Source organism: Somniosus microcephalus, chromosome 21 (genome assembly GCF_052327205.1).
Source record: "Somniosus microcephalus isolate GS21.2 chromosome 21, FLI_Smic_1.0, whole genome shotgun sequence".
Classification (NCBI taxonomy): domain Eukaryota; kingdom Metazoa; phylum Chordata; class Chondrichthyes; order Squaliformes; family Somniosidae; genus Somniosus; species Somniosus microcephalus.
The window spans coordinates 6,880,456-6,892,897 of NC_141007.1; the positions used below are offsets into that span (position 1 = coordinate 6,880,456).

General features: G+C 56.9%; 1 protein-coding gene across 6 annotated transcripts in view; it reads left to right on the forward strand.

Moving 5' to 3' along the window:
• The window catches only part of tmem260 (transmembrane protein 260), an 84,798-nt gene that overhangs the window by 44,320 nt on the left and 28,036 nt on the right, over positions 1 to 12,442 (forward strand). For all 6 annotated transcript variants that reach the window (XR_015073024.1, XR_015073026.1, XM_085963224.1 and 3 more), the window contains 3 exons: positions 879 to 1,058; positions 1,645 to 1,685; positions 4,381 to 4,467. Coding sequence is in view for 4 of the 6 variants with exons in the window: in XM_085963224.1 (XP_085819350.1) it covers positions 879 to 1,058; positions 1,645 to 1,685; positions 4,381 to 4,467 (308 nt within the window). In the remaining 2 variants the exon portion in view is untranslated. The remainder of the gene's footprint in view (positions 1 to 878; positions 1,059 to 1,644; positions 1,686 to 4,380; positions 4,468 to 12,442) is intronic.

Consider the following 12,442-nt stretch of genomic DNA (forward strand, 5'->3'; position numbering starts at 1 on the left):
CTCTCCTGTTCTCTTTCTCTTTAACCTCTCTCCCACACACTCTCTCTCCTCCTCTCTTCCCCTGTGTGGTCTTTATTTCTCTGTCTCTCTACAGGCTGTGTATGCCTCTCTCTGGGTATGCTGTGTGCCTCTGTCTCTACAGGCTGTGTATGCCTCTCTCTGGGTATGCTGTGTGCCTCTGTCTCTACAGGCTGTGTATGCCTCTCTCTGGGTATGCTGTGTGCCTCTGTCTCTACAGGCTGTGTATGCCTCTCTCTGGGTATGCTGTGTGCCTCTGTCTCTACAGGCTGTGTATGCATCTCTCTGGGTATGCTGTGTGCCTCTGTCTCTCTACAGGCTGTGTATGCCTCTCTCTGGGTATGCTGTGTGCCTCTGTCTCTCTACAGGCTGTGTGCCTCTCTCTGGGTATGCTGTATGCCTCTGTCTCTACAGGCTGTGTATGCCTCTCTCTGGGTATGCTGTGTGCCTCTGTCTCTACAGGCTGTGTATGCCTCTCTCTGGGTATGCTGTGTGCCTCTGTCTCTCTACAGGCTGTGTATGCCTCTCTCTGGGTATGTTGTGTGCCTCTGTTTCTACAGGCTGTGTATGCCTCTCTCTGGGTATGCTGTGTGCCTCTGTCTCTACAGGCTGTGTATGCCTCTCTCTGGGTATGCTGTGTGCCTCTGTCTCTACAGGCTGTGTATGCATCTCTCTGGGTATGCTGTGTGCCTCTGTCTCTACAGGCTGTGTATGCCTCTCTCTGGGTATGCTGTGTGCCTCTGTCTCTACAGGCTGTGTATGCATCTCTCCGGGTATGCTGTGTGCCTCTGTCTCTCTGCTAACTTGGCTGTGGAATCACTGACTGTACCATTCTGCCCTGTTCTGTTCTGAATGTCCAGGAGCTGTCTGTGAGGGCCGTGCTGTGGTTGGGCTTGTGTTTTGGAGCTGGTCTGCTGCCTTATCTCTACCTGCCCATCTCGTCCTACCTCAATCGAGCTCGCTGGAGCTGGGGAGACCAGACCACCTTGAGAGGCTTCATCACCCACCTGCTGCGGGAAGAGTACGGCACATTCAATCTGGTAAAGCCTGACACCTTGTCAGTTTTGGCACTGGGCTTTAGGAGTTGGGGTATTGGGAATTGAAAATTGTAGAAAATTAGGACAGCAGAAGTTTGTCAAGTGTCAGAAATTTAAGAAGAAATAAAGAAATGGTGAAATCCCCAGTACGGGTAACTCTTGCTCTTCAGTGTTAATATCTCAATATTACTGTGGTCAGGAGCTGCTCCGGATTTTCCCCTCAGTCCTCCCAATCTCCAGATACCCAAGCTTGCACACTCTTCCTCCTCCCTGTGTCAGATAGACTAACTACACCGTCTCCTGCTCGGATTCATTGTTCCTCAAACTAACAGCACTGTTCCCCTCCTTCCTTCCCTAGCTTTAATGGCCAAGCTTGGAGTCCTTGAACCACCACATTCCCTTTGCCTGGTCTCCTAAACCTCTCGGCCTTGCTGGTGCCCTGCATCATCGACCATTGCCAGGTGTCCCAGTAATTGATCGGTGGAACCCCTGTTCTCGGGGAATCTCTGGAGACACCGTCATTTTGAACATTTTTTTGTTTAGACAGATTGATGAAAATGGTTCCTGACTGGACTCTGTTTGTTTCTAGGCCAAATCGGAGTCGGGCTCAGGAATGCTGCAGGTGTTGAGGTGAGTGGCGGCTGATGCTGCCCAATGCTCTTGGAGTAGAAGCTATTGTGTGAACTGCTCGGTCTGTCCCCAGTCTCCCTCCTGGCATCAGGGTACCCCGGGCCCCGGGTCCCAGTCTCCCTGCTGGCACCAGGGTACCCCCCCCCGGGCCCCGGGTCCCAGTCTCCCTGCTGGCACCAGGGTACCCCCCCCCCCGGCCCCGGGTCCCAGTCTCCCTGCTGGCACCAGGGTACCCCCCCCCCCCCCCCCGGCCCCGGGTCCCAGTCTCTCTCCTGGCACCAGGGTACACCCCCCTCCCCCCCCCCGGCCCCGGGTCCCGGGTCCCAGTCTCCCTCCTGGCACCAGGGTACCCCCCCCCCCCCCCGGCCCCGGCCCCGGGTCCCAGTCTCCCTCCTGGCACCAGGGTACACCCCCCCCCCCCCCCGGGTCCCAGTCTCCCTGCTGGCACCAGGGTACACCCCCCCCCCCCCACACCCCCCCCAGGCCCCAGTCTCCCTCCTGGCACCAGGGTACCCCCCAACCCCCCCCACCCCGGCCCCGGGTCCCAGTCTCCCTCCTGGCACCAGAGTACCCCCCCCCCCCCCCGGGCCCCGGGTCCCAGTCTCCCTCCTGGCACCAGGGTACCCCCCCCCCCCCGGCCCCGGGTCCCAGTCTCCCTCCTGGCACCAGGGTACACACCCCCCCCCCCCGGCCCCAGTCTCCCTGCTGGCTCTAGGGTACACCGCGGGGGGTCCGGGGCTGGGGCTCACACCGCGGGGGGTCCGGGGCTGGGGCTCACACCGCGGGGGGTCCGGGGCTGGGGCTCACACCGCGGGGGGTCCGGGGCTGGGGCTCACACCGCGGGGGGTCCGGGGCTGGGGCTCACACCGCGGGGGGTCCGGGGCTGGGGCTCACACCGCGGGGGGTCCGGGGCTGGGGCTCACACCGCGGGGGGTCCGGGGCTGGGGCTCACACCGCGGGGGGTCCGGGGCTCACACCGCGGGGGGGTCCGGGGCTGGGGCTCACACCGCGGGGGGTCCGGGGCTGGGGCTCACACCGCGGGGGGTCCGGGGCTGGGGCTCACACCGCGGGGGGTCCGGGGCTGGGGCTCACACCGCGGGGGGTCCGGGGCTGGGGCTCACACCGCGGGGGGTCCGGGGCCGGGGCTCACACCGCGGGGGGTCCGGGGCTCACACCGCGGGGGGTCCGGGGCTGGGGCTCACACCGCGGGGGGTCCGGGGCTCACACCGCGGGGCGTCCGGGGCTGGGGCTCACACCGCGGGGGGTCCGGGGCTGGGGCTCACACTGCGGGGGGTCCGGGGCCGGGGCTCACACCGCGGGGGGTCCGGGGCTGGGGCTCACACCGCGGGGGGTCCGGGGCTCACACCGCGGGGGGTCCGGGGCTGGGGCTCACACCGCGGGGGGTCCGGGGCTGGGGCTCACACTGCGGGGGGTCCGGGGCCGGGGCTCACACCGCGGGGGGTCCGGGGCTGGGGCTCACACCGCGGGGGGTCCGGGGCTCACACCGCGGGGGGTCCGGGGCTGGGGCTCACACCGCGGGGGGTCCGGGGCTGGGGCTCACACCGCGGGGGGTCCGGGGCCGGGGCTCACACCGCGGGGGGTCCGGGGCTGGGGCTCACACCGCGGGGGGGCTGGGGCTCACCGCGGGGGGTCCGGGGCTGGGGCTCACACCGCGGGGGGTCCCGGAGCATGCCGTGCGGTTCAGGTTAAAAGTAGTAGTCAAATTTAATACGTTACTTATTACAGGGAAGAAAAAAGATCTAAAGCAAATATCACCAATACAGTCCTGGACTTTAATAGGTCTACAAAGTAATAGAGCCCTTAACTAAGTCTTTGAGCAAACATGAGAGCTGCAGGATTTGTTTAACAATCTAAAAAGCAGATTAAAGTTGTACGGGTGACATACATCATGCATGAATTTAAAATAATTCCAAACACTACTGATAACGCCAAAAACGCCCCTCGTTTAAACGGCACCCACTGGGACCACGGGATTGGATAGGGTGAGAGCACCCACTGGGTGCACGGGATTGGATAGGGTGAGAGCACCCACTGGGACCACGGGATTGGATAGGGTGAGAGCACCCACTGGGTGCACGGGATTGGATAGGGTGAGAGCACCCACTGGGAGGGTGGGATTGGATAGGGTGAGAGCACCCACTGGGACCACGGGATTGGATAGGGTGAGAGCACCCACTGGGACCACGGGATTGGATAGGGTGAGAGCACCCACTGGGAGGGTGGGATTGGATAGGGTGAGAGCACCCACTGGGTGCACGGGATTGGATAGGGTGAGAGCACCCACTGGGACCACGGGATTGGATAGGGTGAGAGCACCCACTGGGAGGGTGGGATTGGATAGGGTGAGAGCACCCACTAGGTGCACCAATTGGATTATTGACCTTTAAAATGAAACACAAAACTGGGTTCTATACTGATGGAGGAGCGGCTGTGTTCAGATAGAGGCAGTATTGGGTGCATTCGACTGATTCCTGTCACCCCTCCTGGTTTGCTGTCTACTTTCATTATGCCTATTTGAAATGCCTGAGGATGTTTTTGCAATAAATGGTTGTATGAATTCAGGGCAGGTTGTGTATTTATTTACTCAGCATAGTAACTACGGAGGAGAGGGGAGGGAATCACGACGAGTTAATCTGTTGCAGAGCTAATTTCTGTACTTCTCTGTTCTCTACAGCTATCAGATGGCACAAATAAAGACTGAACTGTCAACCATTGGAGCCGCTCTGGCACTCGCAGCCATCCCACTGCAGGGCTTTAAAAGGTACAAACGACAGCTCCCAGCACAGGCAGTAAATGCGCTCTCCCCGTCCCAGTGCAGTAAATGCGCTCTCCCCGTCCCAGTGCAGTAAATGCGCTCTCCCCGTCCCAGTGCAGTAAATGCGCTCTCCCCGTCCCAGTGCAGTAAATGCGCGCGCTCTCCCCGTCCCCGTGCAGTAAATGCGCGCTCTCTCCCCGTCCCCGTGCAGTAAATGCGCGCTCTCTTCCCGTCCCAGTGCAGTAAATGCGCTCTCCCCGTCCCCGTGCAGTAAATGCGCTCTCCCCGTCCCCGTGCAGTAAATGCGCTCTCCCCGTCCCCGTGCAGTAAATGCGCTCTCCCCGTCCCCGTGCAGTAAATGCGCTCTCCCCGTCCCCGTGCAGTAAATGCGCTCTCCCCGTCCCCGTGCAGTAAATGCGCTCTCCCCGTCCCCGTGCAGTAAATGCGCTCTCCCCGTCCCCGTGCAGTAAATGCGCTCTCCCCGTCCCCGTGCAGTAAATGCGCTCTCCCCGTCCCCGTGCAGTAAATGCGCTCTCCCCGTCCCCGTGCAGTAAATGCGCTCTCCCCGTCCCCGTGCAGTAAATGCGCTCTCCCCGTCCCCGTGCAGTAAATGCGCTCTCCCCGTCCCCGTGCAGTAAATGCGCTCTCCCCGTCCCCGTGCAGTAAATGCGCTCTCCCCGTCCCCGTGCAGTAAATGCGCTCTCCCCGTCCCCGTGCAGTAAATGCGCTCTCCCCGTCCCCGTGCAGTAAATGCGCTCTCCCCGTCCCCGTGCAGTAAATGCGCTCTCCCCGTCCCCGTGCAGTAAATGCGCTCTCCCCGTCCCCGTGCAGTAAATGCGCTCTCCCCGTCCCCGTGCAGTAAATGCGCTCTCCCCGTCCCCGTGCAGTAAATGCGCTCTCCCCGTCCCCGTGCAGTAAATGCGCTCTCCCCGTCCCCGTGCAGTAAATGCGCTCTCCCCGTCCCCGTGCAGTAAATGCGCTCTCCCCGTCCCCGTGCAGTAAATGCGCTCTCCCCGTCCCCGTGCAGTAAATGCGCTCTCCCCGTCCCCGTGCAGTAAATGCGCTCTCCCCGTCCCCGTGCAGTAAATGCGCTCTCCCCGTCCCCGTGCAGTAAATGCGCGCTCTCCCCGTCCAGTAAATGCGCGCTCTCCCCGTCCCCGTGCAGTCAGTGCGCTCTCTTCCCGTCCCCGTGCAGTCAGTGCGCGCTCTACCCGTGCAGTAAGTGCGCGCTCTACCCGTGCAGTAAGTGCGCGCTCTACCCGTGCAGTAAGTGCGCGCTCTCCCCGTGCAGTAAGTGCGCTCTTCCCGCCCCCGTGCAGTAAATGCGCTCTCCCCCTCCCCGTGCAGTAAATGCGCTCTCCCCGCCCCCGTGCAGTAAATGCGCTCTCCCCGCCCCCGTGCAGTAAATGCGCTCTCCCCGCCCCCGTGCAGTAAATGCGCTCTCCCCGTCCCCGTGCAGTAAATGCGCTCTCCCCGCCCCGTGCAGTAAATGAGCGCTCTCCCCGCCCCGTGCAGTAAATGCGCGCTCTCCCCGCCCCGTGCAGTAAATGCGCGCTCTCCCCGCCCCCGTGCAGTAAATGCGCGCTCTCCCCGCCCCCGTGCAGTAAATGCTCGCTCTCCCCGCCCCCGTGCAGTAAATGCGCGCTCTCCCCGCCCCCGTGCAGTAAATGCGCGCTCTCCCCGCCCCCGTGCAGTAAATGCGCTCTCCCCGTCCCCGTGCAGTAAATGCGCTCTCCCCGTCCCCGTGCAGTAAATGCGCTCTCCCCGTCCCCGTGCAGTAAATGCGCTCTCCCCGTCCCCGTGCAGTAAATGCGCTCTCCCCGTCCCCGTGCAGTAAATGCGCTCTCCCCGTCCCCGTGCAGTAAATGCGCTCTCCCCGTCCCCGTGCAGTAAATGCGCTCTCCCCGTCCCCGTGCAGTAAATGCGCTCTCCCCGTCCCCGTGCAGTAAATGCGCTCTCCCCGTCCCCGTGCAGTAAATGCGCTCTCCCCGTCCCCGTGCAGTAAATGCAGGATAGTTAGGCTAAATACGTGGCTTGAGCAGTGGTGTAAGAGGGAGGGTTTTAAATTTTTGAGGCATTGGAACCAGTTTTGTGGTAGGTGTGACCTATACAAAAGGGACGGTCTACACCTGTGCAGAGATGGAACTGATGTTCTCGGGGTAATTTTTGATAAAGCAGTTCGGGAGCATTTAAACTAGTATGGCAGGGGGCTAGAAACCTATGTAGTGAAATAGAGGAAAGTGAAAGGCAGACAGAAATAAATGGTAAAAGGGTGAGGAACAAAAAACAAAGGGCCAAACTAATTCATAAAAAATGTGAGCATAAAAAAAGCCTGAGGGTTTTATACCTTAATGCGAGAAGCATCAGGAACAAGGTAGATGAATTAGCTGTGGAAATAGAGGTTAATAATTATGATCTAATTGGGATTACGGAAACATGGTTGCAGGGTGAGCAGGGCTGGGAGCTTAACATACAGGGGTATTCAGTATTTAGGAAGGATCGACAAAAAAGAAAGGGAGGAGGGGTAGCATTGCTAGTAAAAGAGGGGATAAATGCAATTGAAAAGAAGGATATTAACTCAGTTAATACAGAATCTATATGGGTGGAGCTAAGAAATAGCGAGGGGCGAAAAACATTAATAGGAGTGGTATATAGGCCTCCAAATAGTAAAATAGAGGTTAGGGAGGGCATCACGAGGGAAATTAGAGAAGCGTGCAATAAGAGCACAGCTGTCATCATAGGTGACTTTAACTTACATATAGATTGGACTAGCCTAATCAGTAAAAATAATGAGGAGGAGGAATTCCTTGAGTGTTTAAGGGATGGTTATCTGGATCAATATGTCGAGGAACCAACTCGGGAACAGGCTATATTGGACTGGGTACTGTGCAATGAGAAGGGACTAATCAGTAATCTTGTTGTACGGGGACCCTTGGGTCAGAGCGATCATAACATGATCGATTTCTCACTCGAAATGGAGAGCGAAGAAATTGACTCAGAGACTAAGGTCCTGAATTTAAACAAGGGGAATTATGATGCCATGAGACGGGAACTGAGTAGGTCTGATTGGACAACGTTCCTGGGAGGACTGGAGGTAGATAAACAATGGCAAACATTTAAAGATAGAATGACAAAATTGCAAAAATTGTTTATACCAATCTGGCATAAAAGGAAATCTAAAAAGGTGACTCAACCGTGGATAACAGGGGAAATTAGAGACAGCATAAAATCCAAAGATAGGGCGTATAAAATAGCCAAAAAAAGCGGAAGATTGGGAACAGTTTAAGATAGAGCAAAGGAGGGCAAAGGGCATGATCAAGAGGGGCAAAATAGCTTACGAAAACAAGCTGGCGGAAAATATAAAAACTAACTCCAAAAGCTTTTATAAATATATCAAAAGGAAAAGACTGGTGAAAACCAAAGTTGGTCCATTGCAGTCAGATACGGGGGAATATATAATGGGAAATAAGGAAATGGCAGATCAACTAAATGCATACTTTGGGTCAGTCTTTACGAAGGAAGACACAAAAAACCTCCCTGGGATATCGGGAAAAATAGGGACATTGGCAAAGGAGGAACTGACGCAAATCAATATCTCTAAGGATATGGTGTTAAGGAAGCTAAAGGGATTGAAGGTGGACAAATCCCCAGGGCCTGATAACATGCATCCTAGGGTACTGAAGGAGGTGGCCCTAGAGATAGCGGATGCACTAAGGATGATTTTTCAGAATTCATTAGACTCGGGAACAGTGCCGATGGATTGGAGGGTAGCTAACGTTACCCCACTATTCAAAAAGGGGGGTAGGGAAAAAGCAGGTAATTACAGACCTGTAAGCCTTACATCAGTTGTGGGCAAAATGCTGGAGTCCATCATTAAGGATGAAATAGCGGAGCACTTAGCAAATGGGGACAGGATAGGACAGAGTCAACATGGATTTACAAAGGGTAAATCGTGCTTGACTAATCTATTGGAATTTTTTGAGGGAGTAACTGGTAGAATAGATGGGGGAGAGCCAGTAGATGTGGTGTACCTGGACTTCCAAAAGGCCTTCGATAAGGTCCCACATAAAAGATTAGCATGGAAAATTGAGGCTCATGGGATAAAGGGAAAAGTATTGGCGTGGATAGGGAACTGGCTGTCAGATAGAAAACAGAGAGTTGGAATAAACGGCTCATTTTCTGAATGGCAGGCAGTAACAAGTGGGGTACCACAGGGATCTGTCCTGGGCCCCCAGCTGTTCACAATTTACATTAATGACCTGGATCAGGGAGTCGGATGCAGCATTTCCAAATTTGCAGACGACACTAAACTAGGAGGGGGGGTGGGCTCAGAGGAAGAGACCAGGAAGCTCCAGAGCGATTTGGACAGACTGGGCGATTGGGCGGATAAATGGCAGATGCACTATAATGTGGACAAGTGCGAAGTTATCCACCTTGGGTGCAGGAACGGGAGGGCAAATTATTATTTAAATGGCAATAGATTGGGAGAGGGGGAAGTACAGAGAGACCTGGGTGTTCTTGTACACCAGTCACTGAAGGCGAGCATGCAGGTGCAACAGGCGGTCAAGAAGGCAAACGGTATGCTGGCCTTCATAGCAAAAGGGTTAGAATACAGGAACAGGGATACCTTGCTGCAGCTGTACAGGGCACTGGTGAGACCACACCTCGAGTACTGTGTACAGTTTTGGTCGCCTCATCTGAGGAAGGATGTTCTTGCCATGGAGGGGGTGCAGCGGCGATTCACCAGGCTGATACCAGGAATGGCGGGAATGACCTATGAGGAGAGACTATGTAGTTTAGGGATGTACACACTGGAGTTTAGAAGATTGAGAGGGGACCTCATAGAAGTGTATAAAATTCTGACAGGTCTAGACAGACTGGATGCAGAAGGAATGTTTCCCTTGGCGGGTGAGAACAGAACTAGAGGACATAATTTAAGGATAAGGGCTAAACCATTTAGGACAGAGATGAGGGGGAATTTCTTCACTCAGAGAGTGGTGAACCTGTGGAACTCATTGCCACAGAGGGCAGTGTACGCCAGCTCATTAAATATATTTAAGAGGGAATTAGATATATTTCTACGGGCAAAAGGGGTTAAGGGTTACGGAGAGAAGGCGGGGACGGGATACTGAATTAAAGGATCAGCCATGATCTCATCGAATGGCGGAGCAGGCACGAAGGGCCGAATGGCCTACTCCTGCTCCTATCTTCTATGTATCTATGTATCTATGCGCTCTCCCCGTCCCCGTGCAGTAAATGCGCGCTCTCCCCGTCCAGTAAATGCGCGCTCTCCCCGTCCCCGTGCAGTCAGTGCGCTCTCTTCCCGTCCCCGTGCAGTCAGTGCGCGCTCTACCCGTGCAGTCAGTGCGCGCTCTACCCGTGCAGTAAGTGCGCGCTCTACCCGTGCAGTAAGTGCGCGCTCTACCCGTGCAGTAAGTGCGCGCTCTACCCGTGCAGTAAGTGCGCGCTCTACCCGTGCAGTAAGTGCGCGCTCTCCCCGTGCAGTAAGTGCGCTCTTCCCGCCCCCGTGCAGTAAATGCGCTCTCCCCCTCCCCGTGCAGTAAATGCGCTCTCCCCGCCCCCGTGCAGTAAATGCGCTCTCCCCGCCCCCGTGCAGTAAATGCGCTCTCCCCGCCCCCGTGCAGTAAATGCGCTCTCCCCGTCCCCGTGCAGTAAATGCGCTCTCCCCGCCCCGTGCAGTAAATGAGCGCTCTCCCCGCCCCGTGCAGTAAATGCGCGCTCTCCCCGCCCCGTGCAGTAAATGCGCGCTCTCCCCGCCCCCGTGCAGTAAATGCTCGCTCTCCCCGCCCCCGTGCAGTAAATGCGCGCTCTCCCCGCCCCCGTGCAGTAAATGCGCGCTCTCCCCGCCCCCGTGCAGTAAATGCGCGCTCTCCCCGCCCCGTGCAGTAAATGCGCGCTCTCCCCGCCCCGTGCAGTAAATGCGCGCTCTCCCCGCCCCCGTGCAGTAAATGCGCGCTCTCCCCGCCCCCGTGCAGTAAATGCGCGCTCTCCCCGCCCCCGTGCAGTAAGCGCGCTCCCCGCCCCCGTGCAGCAGGCGCGCGCTTCCCCGCCCCCGTGCAGCAGGCGCGCGCTCTCCCCGCCCCCGTGCAGCAGGCGCGCGCTCTCCCCGCCCCCGTGCAGTAAGCGCGCTCTCCCCGCCCCCGTGCAGTAAGCGCGGGCGCGCTCTCCCCGCCCCCGTGCAGCAGGCGCGCGCTCTCCCCGCCCCCGTGCAGTAAGCGCGGGCGCGCTCTCCCCGCCCCCGTGCAGCAGGCGCGCGCTCTCCCCGCCCCCGTGCAGTAAGCGCGGGCGCGCTCTCCCCGCCCCCGTGCAGCAGGCGCGCGCTCTCCCCGCCCCCGTGCAGTAAGCGCGGGCGCGCTCTCCCCGCCCCCGTGCAGTAAATGCGCGCGCGCTCCCCCCTCTAACTGGTTGATCTTCAGTGACTGAGGTTTAATTTTTCACTTTCACCATTTGGTGGAGTGAGGTAGGTGAGATTAGCCAATAGAAATTGGTCAGTGTGTGAAATATTGATATTTCTTCCAATTTTTCTCCCTCCCCGTACTGTCTCTCTATGAATGTTCCAGTAATGTGGTTCCCCTCTGCCCTAGCCTTGAACTTGTATCTTTCTCTAGTTTCTCTCCTATATCCCCTCACACCCTATCCAAGCTCCTCCTATCCATGAGAGCCACCACCTCCTGCACCCTCGACCCTATTTCCACTAAACTGCTGACCACCCAACTTCCCTTCCTGGATCCAGTGTTAGCTGACATTGTTAACGATTCTCTCTTGGATTCTGTCCCGCACTCCTTCAAATCTGCCATCATCACCCCTCTCCACGAACTCAATCGATGACCCCTCCGTCCTTGCAAACGACAGCCCCAACCCAACCTCCCTTTGCTCTCAAGTCCTTGAACGTGTTGTCGCCTCCCAAATCCGTGCCCACCTTTCCAGAATTCCATGCTTGAAAACCTCCAATCAGGTTTCTGTTCCTACCGCAGTACCGAAACGTGTCTTGTCTTAAAGTCACAAATGACATCCTTTGTGACTGTGACAAAGGTAAACCAATCCTCCTCGACCGGTCTGCAGCCTTTGACACGGTTGACCACACCATCCTCCTCCAACACCTCTCTACTGTCGTCCAGCTGGGTGGGACTGCACTCGCCTGGTTCCATTCTTATCTCTCTAATCGTAGTCAGAGAATCACCTGCAATGGTTTCTCTTCCTGCTCCTGCACTGTTACCTCTGGTGACCCCCACGGATCTATCCTAATCCCCCTCCTATTTCTCATCTCCATGCTGCCCCTCGGCGACCTCATCCAAAAACACAGCGTCAGTTTCCACAGGTATGCTGACGACACCCAGCTCTACCTCACCACCACCTCTCTCGACCCCTCCACTGTCTCTAAATTGTCAGACTGCTTGTCCAACATCCAGTTCTGGATGAGTAGAAATTTCCTCCAACTAAATTTTGGGAAGACCAAAGCCATTGTCTTCTGTCTCTGCTACAAACTCTGTTCCGTGGCCACCGACTCCATCCCTCTCTCTGCCAAACATCTGAGACTGTTCGCAACCTTGGTTTCATATTTGACCCCGAGATGAGCTTCCAACCACACATCCACGCCATCACTAAGACCGCCTATTTCCACTATGGTAACATCGCCCGTCTCCGCCCCGCCTCAGCTCATCTGCTGAAACCCTCACCCATGCCATTGTTACCTCTAGACTTGACTATTCCAACGCACTCCTGGCTGGCCTCCCACATTCCACCCTACGCAAACTCGAGGCCATCCAAAACTCTGCTGCCCGTGTCCTAACTCGCACCAAGTCTTGTTCGCCCATCACCCCTGTGCTCGCTGACCTACATTCTCTCCTGGTTAACAAATGCCTCAATTTTAAAATTCTCATCCTTGTTTTCAAATCCCTCCATGGCCTCGCCCCCCCCTATCTCTAATCTCCTCCAGCCCTACAACCCTCCGAGATCTCTG